The sequence below is a fragment of the Eufriesea mexicana genome, unplaced genomic scaffold (assembly GCF_001483705.2).
Source record: "Eufriesea mexicana isolate 0111107269 unplaced genomic scaffold, ASM148370v2 scaffold2720, whole genome shotgun sequence".
In the NCBI taxonomy this organism is placed as follows: Eukaryota; Metazoa; Arthropoda; class Insecta; order Hymenoptera; family Apidae; genus Eufriesea; species Eufriesea mexicana.
In genome coordinates, this window is record NW_016910777.1 from 55,621 (window position 1) to 71,190 (window position 15,570).

At 40.7% G+C, this 15,570-nt stretch overlaps 3 protein-coding genes across 3 annotated transcripts; all 3 read right to left on the bottom strand.

The window, feature by feature from the left end:
* Positions 1 to 13: 13 nt before the first annotated feature.
* LOC108550387 (actin, muscle) lies at positions 14 to 2,394 on the bottom strand. The gene is made up of 3 exons (XM_017904132.1): positions 2,306 to 2,394; positions 1,150 to 1,300; positions 14 to 1,067 (listed from the first exon to the last, which is right to left on the bottom strand). Exons 2-3 carry the CDS (start codon positions 1,273 to 1,275, stop codon positions 63 to 65), a joined length of 1,131 nt encoding a protein of 376 aa, XP_017759621.1. The 5' UTR covers positions 1,276 to 1,300; positions 2,306 to 2,394; the 3' UTR covers positions 14 to 62.
* Positions 2,395 to 6,041: 3,647 nt separating this feature from the next.
* On the bottom strand, positions 6,042 to 9,807 carry LOC108550385 (actin, clone 205). Its single transcript, XM_017904130.1, has 2 exons — positions 9,712 to 9,807; positions 6,042 to 7,286 (listed from the first exon to the last, which is right to left on the bottom strand). The coding sequence occupies exon 2, from the start codon at positions 7,258 to 7,260 to the stop codon at positions 6,130 to 6,132; it is 1,131 nt and encodes a 376-aa protein (XP_017759619.1). The 5' UTR covers positions 7,261 to 7,286; positions 9,712 to 9,807; the 3' UTR covers positions 6,042 to 6,129.
* A 3,564-nt stretch (positions 9,808 to 13,371) lies between these two features.
* On the bottom strand, positions 13,372 to 15,349 carry LOC108550386 (actin, clone 205). The gene is made up of 2 exons (XM_017904131.1): positions 15,258 to 15,349; positions 13,372 to 14,602 (listed from the first exon to the last, which is right to left on the bottom strand). Exon 2 carries the CDS (start codon positions 14,579 to 14,581, stop codon positions 13,451 to 13,453), a length of 1,131 nt encoding a protein of 376 aa, XP_017759620.1. The 5' UTR covers positions 14,582 to 14,602; positions 15,258 to 15,349; the 3' UTR covers positions 13,372 to 13,450.
* Positions 15,350 to 15,570: the final 221 nt, after the last annotated feature.

Here is a 15,570-nt window from a genome sequence, read left to right on the forward strand (position 1 = left end):
AAAAAAAAAAAAGAAAAGAAAGCAGGTGAAAAATCATAAACCCCCGAGCTGGGTGCAACACCTTAGAAGCACTTGCGGTGGACAATGCCTGGGCCGGACTCGTCGTACTCCTGCTTGGAGATCCACATCTGTTGGAAGGTGGAAAGTGACGCCAAGATGGATCCACCAATCCATACGGAGTACTTCCTCTCGGGAGGAGCGATGATCTTGATCTTGATGGTCGATGGGGCCAGAGCAGTGATTTCCTTCTGCATGCGATCAGCGATACCCGGGTACATGGTGGTACCACCGGAGAGTACGGTGTTGGCGTACAGATCCTTACGGATGTCGACGTCGCACTTCATGATGGAGTTGTACACGGTTTCGTGGATACCGCAAGATTCCATACCCAAGAAGGATGGCTGGAACAGAGCTTCTGGGCAACGGAACCTCTCGTTACCGATGGTGATGACCTGTCCATCAGGCAACTCGTAGCTCTTTTCGAGGGAGGTGCTAGCGGCAGCGGTAGCCATTTCCTGTTCGAAGTCCAGGGCGACATAGCAAAGCTTTTCCTTAATGTCGCGAACGATTTCTCGCTCAGCCGTGGTGGTGAAGCTGTAGCCTCTCTCGGTAAGGATCTTCATGAGGTAGTCGGTCAAATCGCGACCGGCCAAGTCCAGACGGAGGATGGCATGAGGAAGGGCGTAACCTTCGTAGATGGGTACGGTGTGAGAGACACCATCTCCAGAGTCCAAGACGATACCGGTGGTACGACCGGAGGCGTACAGGGACAGCACGGCCTGGATGGCGACGTACATAGCAGGGCTGTTGAAGGTTTCGAACATGATCTGGGTCATCTTTTCACGGTTAGCTTTCGGGTTCAAGGGGGCCTCGGTGAGAAGAACTGGATGTTCCTCAGGCGCAACTCGTAATTCGTTGTAGAAGGTATGATGCCATATCTTCTCCATATCGTCCCAATTGGTAATTATACCATGTTCTATAGGATATTTTAAGGTAAGTATACCTCTTTTACTTTGAGCCTCGTCCCCTACGTAGCTGTCCTTTTGACCCATACCGACCATCACCCCCTGGAATAATTATTGAAAACGTTAGTGGGGCTCGATATTAAGTAGGGTTATTTATTGGTATTGATTTTAAAAATTGCTATACCTGATGACGTGGGCGGCCAACAATGCTGGGGAAGACAGCACGCGGTGCGTCATCTCCAGCGAATCCCGCCTTGCACATACCGGACCCATTGTCCACGACTAATGCCGCAACATCATCATCACACATCTTGGTTGGTTATTAGCGTTACCTTCTGTAGAGATTGAATGAGATGTATGGAATTGAAAATTTTTCGCGATACTCTCAGTTGTAATTGCCTTTTTTTTGTTTTCTGTTAGTTTGATTGTTAGTCAGGTATTACAATTTTTACGTAACTTTTACTTCTTCACAGGCATTCTAATTTTTCTCGTTTTCAGAATTAAATGGACAAGATGAGATAATTTGTAAGATGGTTAAATAATATGCGGAGACGAAAGGAGCAAAATCATTAATGAGTGCAGTACTAAAACTACAGTAAGAGATAAGTAAAAGAAAAAAAAGAGAGGAAACAATTACAGCGATCAATTAAAATGTAAAAATACGTAAAAGAGTATTAACTATGAAATAGGATGAAACAAGCACGTGTTACTGAGATAAATATTCTCTAAAATTTCAGTACAAACAAAAAGCTATTAATTTAAGCAAATTGTTAATCGTAACAATTAATCCACATATTAATACTACCTAATTAGTAATTATAAAAAAATTCTATTATAATTAACGCACGATATATACAACCAAAAGGTATAGCTCCAAAGAAAAGGAGAAAAATAGTATGTATTAAACTCGGCATAAAAAAAATTAATAATAAAAGACTGTCTACTAAAACCAGCAGTAGCAGCGAATAATTATAAAAGCACAAGCATCGCTGTACATCACATTCGCGAAACGTCACTTCACAATATCGTACAAGACATGCAAAATCCTGGAACGACTGCTTTCGGTCCTCGTACAGTCTCTCCTGGCAAGTTTGACACCGATTTCCTTCTGAAGTCACTGTAACCCCGTAAAGTACACCTCGTGGAAAGCTTCCGTACAATAGTGTTAAGTCTCTACTTCACTGCTTCCTGTTCTTCGATATGCCCGAGGACCAAGGCAGTCGTCCGCAAGTACCATGCGCAACCCTCGTCTCGATCCAGCGATCAAGAAGAAAGCTCACCGGTACACACTATCACGCTAGAAGCGGATGCAAATGAACGGGGACACTCGTACGATTTACCGTTCACTAATGAGAGATCGGCAACAGTCGCTTAGGGCGTACGTCGTGCAAGAGACCGAGAGCGGCGAGTGGCACAGTGCCGGCTCTGTGGGGTCCCTTTATCCATATCGGTTCGCAGCCGAAAATAGCGATCCGCCCCTTAGATGGAAATCTATCGTGCATTAACACTCGTCTCGGCCCGCCGCCGCCGCCTAGTCCTTAGCCGCCCTAACCGTGACGCCGAGAGGGAGAGACGCCGTGCGTCGCGACGAGGCGGCGGCCGACGGCCCCCCAATCCAAATAAGGACTCGTCACGCGCCAGGGCCGTCTCTCGCCGGGCGCTAATCGGCCGAGGGTCGAAGGGCACCGATGTTTCACCCGATTCACCCTTGGATTTATGAGTTCTGGTAAGGATTTATTGACCGCGATAGGTATTTACGGTTCAGTTCGGTTTTCAATGGGTATAGTATGATTTGTAAGTGTTTTTCTTGACATCGTTATTTTGATGTTTAAATGGAAAGCTTTTGATTGATTTAGGTTTTCAATTTATTTTATTAGATTATGTTTAAGTGGAAAGATGGAATCGATGTTTAAGTATTTAATTAATTTTATTGTGTTCAAATTTGAGTTAACGTATGAGTATTCAATTAGTTTTAATATGAGTATTAAATAAACTTTAAGTTAATTTAAATTTAAGTACCCTATTATTTTTTATATTCTTATGTTCAGTTACTACATTATGAGTATGAAATTAATTTTATCTAAACAAGGATAGGCATTGTTGGAATTGTTCAGATTTTAAAAGAGAAATTACTTTCTTGTGAAGGAAGTCTATAGGTGTATAGGAGGTTTTTAAGGTGTTAGGTTGTGCTTCATAAAGAGAAGATTCGACAAAATGGATCTCGATGTTTATAATACGTACGGTTAATAAAAGTTTTGATTAGATTTGTATTATTTTTGAGTTCAATGTGGGGAGATAAACAACCAGATAATAAGAAAGAATATGGGAAAGTGATGTGCCTAAGTTTCCTATGTATAAAATGATTAAGTTTTTCTAATAAAATTGAATTTACAATTAAAATTAAATTAGATTTTGTACAGGCAACTTTTTGTAATTTTTCTTGCTATAAATTGTATCATAAATTACCACAAATCTGTAACAAATTTTAAAAATTAAACGCGTGAAGCATCAATAATATCTTAAGATTGACTAATTTTATTATTAAATGGAATAATAAAGCCTGGAGTACAAAAATTAAACAGCCTTCGAAATAAAATAATTAATAAACTGATTCATCTCTTTAAATAACAGGAGGTATATTTATCAAGCTAATATATTAGAGTATATTTATCAAAATATTAAAGTATTATCTCTACAAAATATATTGATTAATAACCAATCTAATTTCCTGATCGGTAATTTTTTATATTTTCGCTAAATTCTATCAATTCAATTATTTTATTAATTTTAAATTTTTTATGGTGAAAAATAAATTTTCATATATTTTCATCAACATTATTACTACTAACCTGTAATGCATAAAGAAAATATTAACATAACATAATATAAAGTAATACTAATTAAATTGTTATAATTTAAAAGATATATATTAACTATTAAATTTCTACTCCAACAAAAGTCAAAATAAATTCAAAGTTCTCAAACAATGAATTTCAAAATTCCAATATAACCAAAATTAATTTTAAAGTCCGATTGATTTAAAAATTAATTTCAAGATCTCATTATATCCGAAATTAATTTTAAAACCTGATTATTTAAAAAATTAATTTCAAAATCCAACTATACTGAAAATTAATTTGAAGATGTTATTATATTCAAAAATACTAGCATGCTCTTAGTCACCGCAAGAAGAAAGCCATCTAAAACCCTCATATCGACAGGTTCAAGAGTCCCAATATCAACGAAATCATTATCGCGAAACAGAGACTTTATATCGCGGCTGTCATTCATAATCATAAATGCATAGGCGAGTTCGCATGCCACGGCGTGCTAACGATAATAATCTGGATTATAGTCGGGACGCGACGCCATTCTCAGTGTTAAACGATCCGAGATTTATGGTCGCACGAAACACCAGTGAAATATCGGACGGTTGATGAAAAGTATATAGAATCGAATTATTAGCCGATTAGGCTGCCTTCTATAATTGGAAGTGCACGGGGCGACCACGTAGCTCGAGCCACCACCGATCCCCTCCACCTTTTTGCAAGAGCCACCGACGAACCGTGCGTTCGATTCGCAGATTCGCATTGCTGAGTTTCAACCCCGAAACGGCGCGTCTTTGTCGCAAAACGAACTTTCACACGGGATCCCATGTACGTATACGGTGATTCGATAGATCTACCAACAGTTCGCAAGTTTTGTGACCGTGCTGGAAGATGACAATCGACGAGATCATCGAAGGTGATACGATTTTCATTTATATACGAATATCGCTGAGAATTCGAAATATTTTCGCGTAGTCCACCTCTGTACTAGCATTTTGACTATAATATAATCACGTTTCGTTATTGTAGTCGATATTTGACCTATGTGTAGGTATATTGACGTATGCGTAGGTAGAACTGCAAGAATTTGAAGAGATTAAGCTGAAATATTCGTAGAAGAGTGGAAGAATTTCGAAGGACTAAATTGTCTTTTATACATATAAATATACGTGTAATTGATGAGTCATTAAGGAAATTTGATAAAATGAAAATGAACATGAAAATATTAAATTAGAAAGATATTGAGAAGTACACGATAAAGTCGTTATAGATGTCTATGAGAAAATTTGTCGACTTGTTTCATATGTGTATATGATATTCAGAAATTTGGTAACTGATCAGCGTGATAAATAAAAATTGCAGGTACCGTGGTGCAAAAGACACAAACAGGAAAAGCAGTCAACGTTTGGACTACGCTAAGGGAAAAAGCCAACATTGCGAGGGAATGTGTTCCTGGATGAGCGTGCGTCTACTTTTGGCTAGATTGGCAATGAAGTTTGCGATAACGTAAAGAAGATCGTTTGGATACCCCGGTAATTTTGATAGAAGCAAATGAGTTACTCCTTCGCATAATTCAACCCATGCATGGTAGATCATGTATACTACTACCCCTTCCAAAATGTTATTTATCTTCAATATATTAGTGTCGGTAGATTTTTATACGAGAACTTAATAAACGAATTTTTCCTAGAATCCTTTTAGTGTATAAAACCTGTTACTCCTATTTTTCATCCCGTTTTCGTTGATCTCTGCAAAATTTTGATCTAGTGCAGCCATTAATACGGATGTACAGTATTCGATGGCTCGCCCCTATTTTTGAATTCATCCTTAATATTGTACAGTGCTCAATTACAAATGCACGATAACGTCAAGACACGAACCGATCTGCACCTTATCATAACATATTTTGGTCGTAATACAGTGTGGAATAATCTTTTAATTGATTAGAAAGAGATATTTGTCGATTCGGCCGAACGATTAGACTGTTCAGGACTGAAAACCGATGTTCCGGATATACGAAAGAATTGGAAATGAATCGATCTACAAACGTATCGATATTCAGGGAATCGTAAAATGAAGAGCTACGTTTTGATTAGTTGTAAGAATATAAGACTGATTTATTCCGTAGATGTAAACTTATATACAAAAGATGACGTATATGTTCAGACCATGTTCGTCGGAAAAAATCTCACCGCCACGTAGAAACAGAGCCGATAGACTTGAACTAACGGAGACGCAACTAGACGAAGCGGTACGGCAGTGAACGGTGTGTTTTGGGATAAGGTGTAGCAATAACAATATCGATAGTAATAATAATTTGGATCGAGCATAACAGCTTAGAAGCACTTGCGGTGAACGATGCCTGGGCCGGACTCGTCGTACTCCTGCTTGGAGATCCACATCTGTTGGAAAGTGGACAGGGAAGCCAGGATGGATCCACCGATCCATACGGAGTATTTCCTCTCGGGAGGAGCGATGATCTTGATCTTGATGGTCGATGGGGCCAGGGCAGTGATTTCCTTCTGCATACGGTCAGCGATACCGGGGTACATGGTGGTACCGCCGGAGAGTACGTTGTTGGCGTACAGATCCTTACGGATGTCGACGTCGCACTTCATGATGGAATTGTACACGGTTTCGTGGATACCGCAGGATTCCATACCCAAGAAGGATGGCTGGAACAGAGCTTCTGGGCAACGGAACCTCTCGTTACCGATGGTGATGACCTGTCCATCAGGCAACTCGTAGCTCTTCTCGAGGGAGGTGCTAGCGGCAGCGGTAGCCATTTCCTGTTCGAAGTCCAGGGCGACATAGCAAAGCTTTTCCTTAATGTCGCGGACGATTTCTCGCTCAGCCGTGGTGGTGAAGCTGTAGCCTCTCTCGGTAAGGATCTTCATGAGGTAGTCGGTCAAATCGCGACCGGCCAAGTCCAGACGGAGGATGGCATGAGGAAGGGCGTAACCTTCGTAGATGGGTACGGTGTGAGAGACACCATCTCCAGAGTCCAAGACGATACCGGTGGTACGACCGGAGGCGTACAGGGACAGCACGGCCTGGATGGCGACGTACATGGCAGGGCTGTTGAAGGTTTCGAACATGATCTGGGTCATCTTTTCACGGTTAGCTTTCGGGTTCAAGGGGGCCTCGGTGAGAAGGACTGGGTGTTCCTCAGGGGCAACACGTAGTTCGTTGTAGAAGGTGTGGTGCCAGATCTTCTCCATATCATCCCAGTTGGTGATGATACCGTGCTCGATCGGGTATTTCAAGGTGAGGATACCTCTCTTGCTCTGGGCCTCGTCGCCGACATAGCTGTCTTTCTGACCCATACCGACCATCACACCCTGATGTCTGGGGCGACCTACGATCGAGGGGAAGACGGCACGGGGAGCGTCGTCTCCGGCGAAACCGGCCTTGCACATACCGGATCCATTGTCGACAACAAGGGCAGCTACTTCGTCGTCACACATTTTGCTTTTTCTTCGATTTTATTGCTCTGGAACAAAAATCGTAGTCGTTTTTATTTTCTCATTATCTCTGATTTGATACAGCTGTTTGAATACTTTGTATCATGTCTAGCGTCATCAAAATATTTGATCGTATCAAATACCTATCTGTATTACCAAAGATACTGTTTAAAGTATCTTTAATTCTTTAGTTTTCCTCTAATTGGTTTCAATCATTTGTCACAAACTACTTAGTCGATCTGAACATTTCCTCAAAGAAGAAATTCATTTTACGCGATGAAAAAACACGGCCACCCTCACAGATACGAACATAACCATAAAATCAGGAATCGAAGTTCCATCTTCCCTTTAAGTAATCCAATATCCCGAAAAAAGTAATCTAAGTCTTATCGCAACAACTAGAAGATGATTTTTACAATGAATAATTATCAAGAATTTTTAAATCTACTATGGAACTATGTACTGGACCATGTACTAAACAATCTATCAGAGTCTACACGAACGATAAATTTTGTTCAAACTGCAAAATAACATGTCTCAACTCAAATCGAATCATTCTCCGAATCGAACAATCGTAATCGAAGAAAAATGAAGGAAGCAAAGAAAATTCAAAATAATTCCTCGAGGAAGCAAAAAATAATCGTTCACTGAACAAATGCTGTTCAGCCATGAAATACGTATGTATAAAATCAGGGGGACGTAGTGAAACAGTATAGGCAACGTGTGGCACAGTGGAGTTTCCGCGGAAAGCGTCGATGCTCGCCAGAATTGACCCAGTTGCCTATAAAACGATAGGCAAGCGGCCCCGGCGTCGCGACACTATTTCGGTGCGCCGCGGCGCTAACTTTAGACGTACGTCCGACGGACGATCCCTAATAAGTGCAAGCAACGATTATGGTGGGTAACACCGTCTCCGCTCGCCGCGGCTCCGCTCGGACCACGAGGGATAAAGCATAACGACGAGGCCCGCGCGTGCCAAAATTATGCTCTGCTCACAAAAAGACGAACTTCACACACGGGCAAAGACCTCGAATATGCCTAAACATGACGATAGAGTCGGCCATTCGCCCCGTACCGCGTATTTTTGGCACTCATGATTAGCTGCTTAGAAGAATTTCCGATTCGAGGCGAGATATGAACGAGTGAAACGGTAATACCTTTGTGAAGAAACGGCAGAAACTAAGGTATCGATAAGATATCTAGATAATTCGTCGGTGGGGAGCATTACTCGTGGTGGAAGCGAAGATTCCTCGAGTTTTTTTTAGAACGAAAGGAAGTTAGACCAAACTTTTGTTTTGAAATTTGATATAATATTCTTGGATCGTGAATTATGTTGGAGAATGGTTTATAGGTTGGTTATCGAAGTTTGTGAGATCTTGATATTTAGAGATGTAAAGGTATTATGTAACTTTTCTTTGATGATCGGATGAAAAGTTTTGTTAGTTTGACGGAATTGTTATGCAATTTTAATGTTAAATGATATTTCAATGTCACTGTACGACATTGTGCAATCAGTTCCTTTAAAATTGACGTTTATAGCAATTGGAGATGTAACTTGAGCAATTTTTCTATTTAATAAGAAGAGAAAATTTTATCTAGTCAAAAAATAACATTTGCATATTTTTAAGAAGCTGATAACGTCAAAAAATATTTTTAACTACGATTAATAGAAAGAAGAAGCTTTCGGAAAGAGTAAATATTTTCGATGCTTTGCGTTTAATTTAATACTTTACATCAATGAATAATTTATCATTAAACATTAAAATTAATAAAATTGAGGAGTTAGAATGAATTAATGAGATGACTAATGATGAAGTAGGATGTATCCTTGGATGCTTTCGGTTACAAGAACGAGAAATACTTGCACACTATTTTCAAGGAAGAATCATCTAACTTAATCACCAATATCTTAAACAAATTACTTTAATACTTAAACAAAACAAATCTAAAACGTCAATTAAATCAGACAACTGTTCACCTATCACTTGTCTAAATTTCTTATTAACTAATGTAAAAGAACCAGCACCAAACTCAAATTCTAATTTAAAGTCTAACTGAAGCATGCAGTATTTACGCACCAGTGATCCAAAATCTAGATCTCGAATTCTGAGATATCGATCAGTTCACGAACTTCAGCCAACAAATCTACGATATTACTTCTCGTTCTCGACACGCGAACGCAATTAACCCTCGATGCTATTTCAGATGCGAGATACCGGAAGGAAACTCGACCGCTCCCTTAAAAGTCTAATAACGTATCCACTACGCCCCCAAAGAGGCTTCTTCGACTCGAGGTATCGATCGACGATCCCAAGATCCCCGAACGAATAAAGGAATTAATCGCGAAGGATCGATCGAGTACCGGATATCGTAGACGGCGTCGAGGGTTCAGGAGGTAGCCGATAATGTCCGTGATAAACGAAAGATCGTTTCCAGAGAACAGTTTCTACGTACCGTGCACGGGACAGAGTTGGAGTGGCGTCTGTGCCTCGGGAGCGTCCCGACGTCGAATATATGCTCTCGTCAGGACGCCCCCGCATTCTCGTGGGATGGTGCTTGCCCGACAGGCACGAAAAAGGCTTGCCTCGCGTGGCGTCGCGACGCCCGCCGAACTAGGCGGCCCCAGGCCCTAAGCGGACCGAGGAAAATACGTCGCTTTGGAAATTCTGAATATCATTCCTCCTCATACTCCTTGCACATTTCGACGTCTCTGTCAGTCTTCTTGGTTAGCCCTCTTTGGCTAACCATCTTTGGCTAGCTACCTATCAGAAGGGTGGTTCTCTCGCGATATCTGCAAATCCCAAATAACGTTCTTTCTCGTACTTCTTGCACATTTCGATGTCTCTGCGAGTCTTCTTTCTTAGCTCTGTTTCGCTAATTATCGTTGACTAATTATCAGAAGGGTGGTTCTTCCAAGGTTGTTGCCTTTGAAGATGTTTCCCTGTTTCATGGACATTGTTCCTTCTTCTGTTTTGGAGAGGCTTCATGGATCGCAGTGAGAATAAACAGTATTAAAAATTTAATCATCATGGATGATAGGAGATTGTTTGCACGAGGTTGTTTCGAGTAGCTTCTTTCTGGCAATGGACGTTTCATATACGCATTGTTTGGCGGTTAAATCGAGAGCATGTGTTGGTGCATAGTTCTCGAAGTTATCGGTGTACGAAACGAGATTTGGTCTTGTTTCATTGCGGAAGTGGATTTTCATACTTCTCTCGTTTTGTTTGAGACCGAAGTGTCTTATAATGTAGGGGCTGACCACGTTTTACTCGCATGGGAAATGATGGAGACAGAAAGCGAGGACAGTGATTTATCTCGCGTACAAATAGACTTCAGCTTAAATTTTCGCAGTAATCGTGTTGGACGTAATATCATAGTTAAGGAAAGTGTAATCTGTTTGCAAACCAGAAAGTCCATGTTTCGATGATTCAGAAATCTCTGTTGTTACTAGGGATTCCTTTTGGACAGAAAAAAGTAAAGCGTAAACGCAATCTCTGTGATTTCTGAATCATGTAATTTAGATAAGGTTTCAAATTCAATATTCCTTCTTTCGACTAATCGAAACGAATATAAACAGTTTCTATTTTATCTTTTTACGTTATTTTTCTATAAATTTCGTAGTATATAATTTGCGCTATTGCTATTAAAAAATATATTATTCTACAAATTACTAATTATTTTATGTTACTTTTTATTTATTTTAGTAGCAAATTCTTTCCTGTACTAATCATGATTGCGATTTGGAAAGAGAATTTATTATTTGATATATAAATATTAATAGAAATTTTAAACTAAGAAATAATATCTGAATATTTGGATCTTGTGAAATAAAATTTTATCATTCTATACGAGTATTATCGAATTTATCAATAACTATTTTCTACTTCAAATGTATTTCACAAGACCTGAAAAAATATCTTTTTCCCACTATAAAGATTCATTTCGGTGTCCTAATCCTAACATATCACAATGTATCATAACCTCATAAATTTCTTCCTTATTCTGAATATTTACTAGAATTTTTATTATAATTCTTGTAAATTTTACTCGCAATATTTATAATCCTTCACAGACTGTACAAATTGCACAAAATTTTGTTACACATGTCTACAATATTCTTTGTTCAATTTCTCGACTACTGACTTAATATCAGGAACATTTTTCTCGAAATATAATATTTATTAAAAGTTTTCTTATAATATTTAATAATACGATACTATGATACTTATGCACATAACTTTTACAAATTTCAGTTTAAAATGTATACATTCTGCGTCATGAAGTTCAAATTATACTAAGCTTTAGCTATGGAAATATTTAATGCTGATAATAACAGGAACAATGGTCCACCATAGAAAATATAGATGTCACGTGTGCATAACGTGGCATGCGTAAAATTTTAGCATAGATTATCTTCAATGCGACGAAATATAACTTTACTCGTTGGCTGACAATGGATCGAGTTTGATCCCTGTGAGATACACGTTCTTCTCTCTTCACCAGATATCAGAGTAAGAGGAATATTTCGAGATTACGCACCAGAACAAAAATAAATCGCAGGATCTGTAACTCTTTTATCGGCCAACCATACGCTTATCGTCGGAAAAGGCTTTCTGGGAATGTAGCGAGGTATTTTTCGACGAAAATTACTAACCTCGTTATCATTCCAGATCACGAATCGAGTTTTCGAGAAAATCAAACTTAACCTTTCTTCGGGAAGCACTCCCGGAGTATCGGAAAAATGTATAATAAAGGGAGCTGTTCAAGAGTAGATTAGTCATAATAGGCAAAGGTCATCAGTTAGGTCTACGTCACAATGATAGTTATTTTAAAACTACTTGAATGCCGACTTTATCCTGCTCTCAGAGACATATTCGGACTTGTGCCACGCGAAGAAAACGGCGATTCTTTTTTACGTACGTTCCTATGTACGCAGACATGTATGAGGTATATTAAGTGTGCATGAAACACGTATACACCAATGTCGATGAGACATTGCGAAGAAAAATTCGGATGTAAATATTTGGCAACGGACAATAGATACGTGAAATTATAATTAAACGAGGGTTCTGTTTGTTGTTTGTACTTGACGTGTATTTCGGTACTCAACTACTTATCTTCCAAACTTGGTTATAAATAACACAAATTCAGTAACGTCCACACGCAATACCAAATTTGGTATACCGCAAAGGGATATAGTTGTCTAGGGAAAAGCTCACGTGTATCCAAAACCTACTGGTAATGGTAAGCTTCTCTGAATATACGTGTATATTTTTATGTGATAATTTATGTCACAGGTGCCTTACCGATAATCTGGATAAGGACGCGTGCTTTAGAGGAATTGAACGCAACATTCTTGAGGAATCCGAACGTGAACATTTTACAAAAAGGATTTTGACCTGGAACAAGGACATCGAATCCGTCAGGGAAACTGAACGTGTCACGTGTATCGGGGGATAATTAACTCATCGGAGCTAAAGGATATAAATAATGGTATGAGAGAATGTATGTTTAATTTGACTTTTTGATATATCGTATAACAATATAGCAATGTAGTGTATAATATTTACAAAATAAATTAAAATAGAAGTATATTGATGGTGAGTTTGCTTTGATTAGCAGGCTAAGTATAGTAAAATTTAAGAAATTTGTCGAAGGTGCGGGGATCTCGAGCAACAGTAAGACAAGCGTAGCTTCCTTCGAAGTTGGTCCAATTCTTTCGAAGGTCCTGTTTCCTTCTTGCATGTCCAGGATGTCTCTTTCATTTCAAAAGATGCATTTGGTAGATACGTAAACCGATCTGGTATCGATCACGAACCTCGTTCCGATACTGGACGAGGATTAGCTGTCCGCGAGCAAACTCTGTACCGAGAACCAACACCTTTGCCGGCTTCCTCGGCCAGGATGAAGTGATGGATGAAAGTAATCTTTACAGCCCGTTATAGAGCTGTAGACATCAACAATGTGGTCAATCAGGTCGTCGTGTCTGGCACAGCGACATAGCTGGCCACAACGATGAATATTCTATGAGATCTGAAGATGATCCAGATACTGTGATATTTAGATAAATTTCCTTTATTGCAGCATGATAATTGCTCAGAGGAAACCGATTGATCGTAATGCTCGATTTCCTTCAAGTCGACAGATGTTTCTTCGACATTTGTGCGACGTTGTTGAATTGCCGACAATGTGCTTAGAAGCATTTACGGTGGACAATGCCAGGGCCGGATTCGTCGTATTCCTGCTTGGAGATCCACATCTGTTGGAAAGTGGACAGGGAAGCCAGGATGGATCCACCGATCCATACGGAGTATTTCCTCTCGGGAGGAGCGATGATCTTGATCTTGATGGTCGATGGGGCCAGGGCAGTGATTTCCTTCTGCATACGGTCGGCGATACCGGGGTACATGGTGGTACCACCGGAGAGTACGTTGTTGGCGTACAGATCCTTACGGATGTCGACGTCGCACTTCATGATGGAGTTGTACACGGTTTCGTGGATACCGCAGGATTCCATACCCAAGAAGGATGGCTGGAACAGAGCTTCTGGGCAACGGAACCTCTCGTTACCGATGGTGATGACCTGTCCATCAGGCAACTCGTAGCTCTTCTCGAGGGAGGTGCTAGCGGCAGCGGTAGCCATTTCCTGTTCGAAGTCCAGGGCGACATAGCAAAGCTTTTCCTTAATGTCGCGGACGATTTCTCGCTCAGCCGTGGTGGTGAAGCTGTAGCCTCTCTCGGTAAGGATCTTCATGAGGTAGTCGGTCAAATCACGACCGGCCAAGTCCAAACGGAGGATGGCATGAGGAAGTGCGTAACCTTCGTAGATGGGTACGGTGTGAGAGACACCATCTCCAGAGTCCAGGACGATACCGGTGGTACGACCGGAGGCGTACAGGGACAGCACGGCCTGGATGGCGACGTACATAGCAGGGCTGTTGAAGGTTTCGAACATGATCTGGGTCATCTTTTCACGGTTAGCTTTCGGGTTCAAGGGGGCCTCGGTGAGAAGGACTGGGTGTTCCTCAGGGGCAACACGTAGTTCGTTGTAGAAGGTGTGGTGCCAGATCTTCTCCATATCATCCCAGTTGGTGATGATACCGTGCTCGATCGGGTATTTCAAGGTGAGGATACCTCTCTTGCTCTGGGCCTCGTCGCCGACATAGCTGTCTTTCTGACCCATACCGACCATCACACCCTGATGTCTGGGGCGACCTACGATCGAGGGGAAGACGGCACGGGGAGCGTCGTCTCCGGCGAAACCGGCCTTGCACATACCGGATCCATTGTCGACAACAAGGGCTGCTACTTCGTCGTCGCACATTTTGCTGCCTTTTTAATGTCTCTGAAAAAAGATATATTGCCGTTATGTATCGTCTGTTATGGCATCAGTTAAACTGCTACAGATTCATTTTCGTTGACGGCCTTCAAGTGGGGCATTTATTTATTCAAAATTTATTATTCGATATCCGGTATTTAGTTAGCGGTATGCCACGACGAAATAGTTAAAAAGTTCATATTAAAATCAGATTAACTCGAATTTGTATTTGCTATGCTATATGTTTTGTTACTCATAAAAGTAGTTTACACTTTTTCAGAAGGGGAACAATTTTTTTGTATACAGAGTTTCGGTATTAATTATTTCGATATACTAATTCTATCCATTTACATATTATCCTTGACTTCTGAATTTTATCAACATTCCCAAAGAATCGAATTCCCTACAAGACTTTTCACTTTCCACCGACGTTCCTCTACATCATCCAACCCTTGTAAGAATCTTCCACACTGAATAAAATATATTCGCACCTATTCTGCAACTATTCTCACGTGATAATTATAAAATCCTATCAAACGATTCTTTCTAGTTGATCACTTTCGTCACCACAAATCACCGATCACCGACGATCAGTGTTGCACCACACAACTTCTTCGAAGCTTCCTTGCGATACGAAAGAGAGGAGAAAGATATAATGGCAAGACTTGGCAGAATTACTAACCGTGGGGGTGAGTTGTGAATCGACGGGCGGCTGAGGAGCGGCTGAGGCTCGAGGGCGCCGCGACGCCAGATATAACATCCGCAGCGTACGCGACGCTACCGAAGATGGGCACGCGGGACGCCTCCAGGGCTGGCCAGTGCGTCTGCCCACGCGAAAGCTTCTCGTGACGATGTCTGCGGATCAGACGCGCTACGAACCAGGAAATTACTATAACACTGATGTCGGAATCTCGGTAGAGGGTGGACAGCTATACCGATTTGGACAGCCCTGGCCGCCCGAGAACAGCGGTGAAAATTATGTGGCTACCTCCCAC

Bases quoted from the DNA above. Each gene is read 5' to 3' on its own strand.
- LOC108550387 (XM_017904132.1), bottom strand. From the start codon at position 1,275: ATGTGTGATGATGATGTTGCGGCATTAGTCGTGGACAATGGGTCCGGT. The intron at 1,068-1,149 runs GTATAGCAATTT...TAATTATTCCAG, and splicing joins TTGGCCGCCCACGTCATCAG to GGGGTGATGGTCGGTATGGG.
- LOC108550385 (XM_017904130.1), bottom strand. From the start codon at position 7,260: ATGTGTGACGACGAAGTAGCTGCCCTTGTTGTCGACAATGGATCCGGT.
- LOC108550386 (XM_017904131.1), bottom strand. From the start codon at position 14,581: ATGTGCGACGACGAAGTAGCAGCCCTTGTTGTCGACAATGGATCCGGT.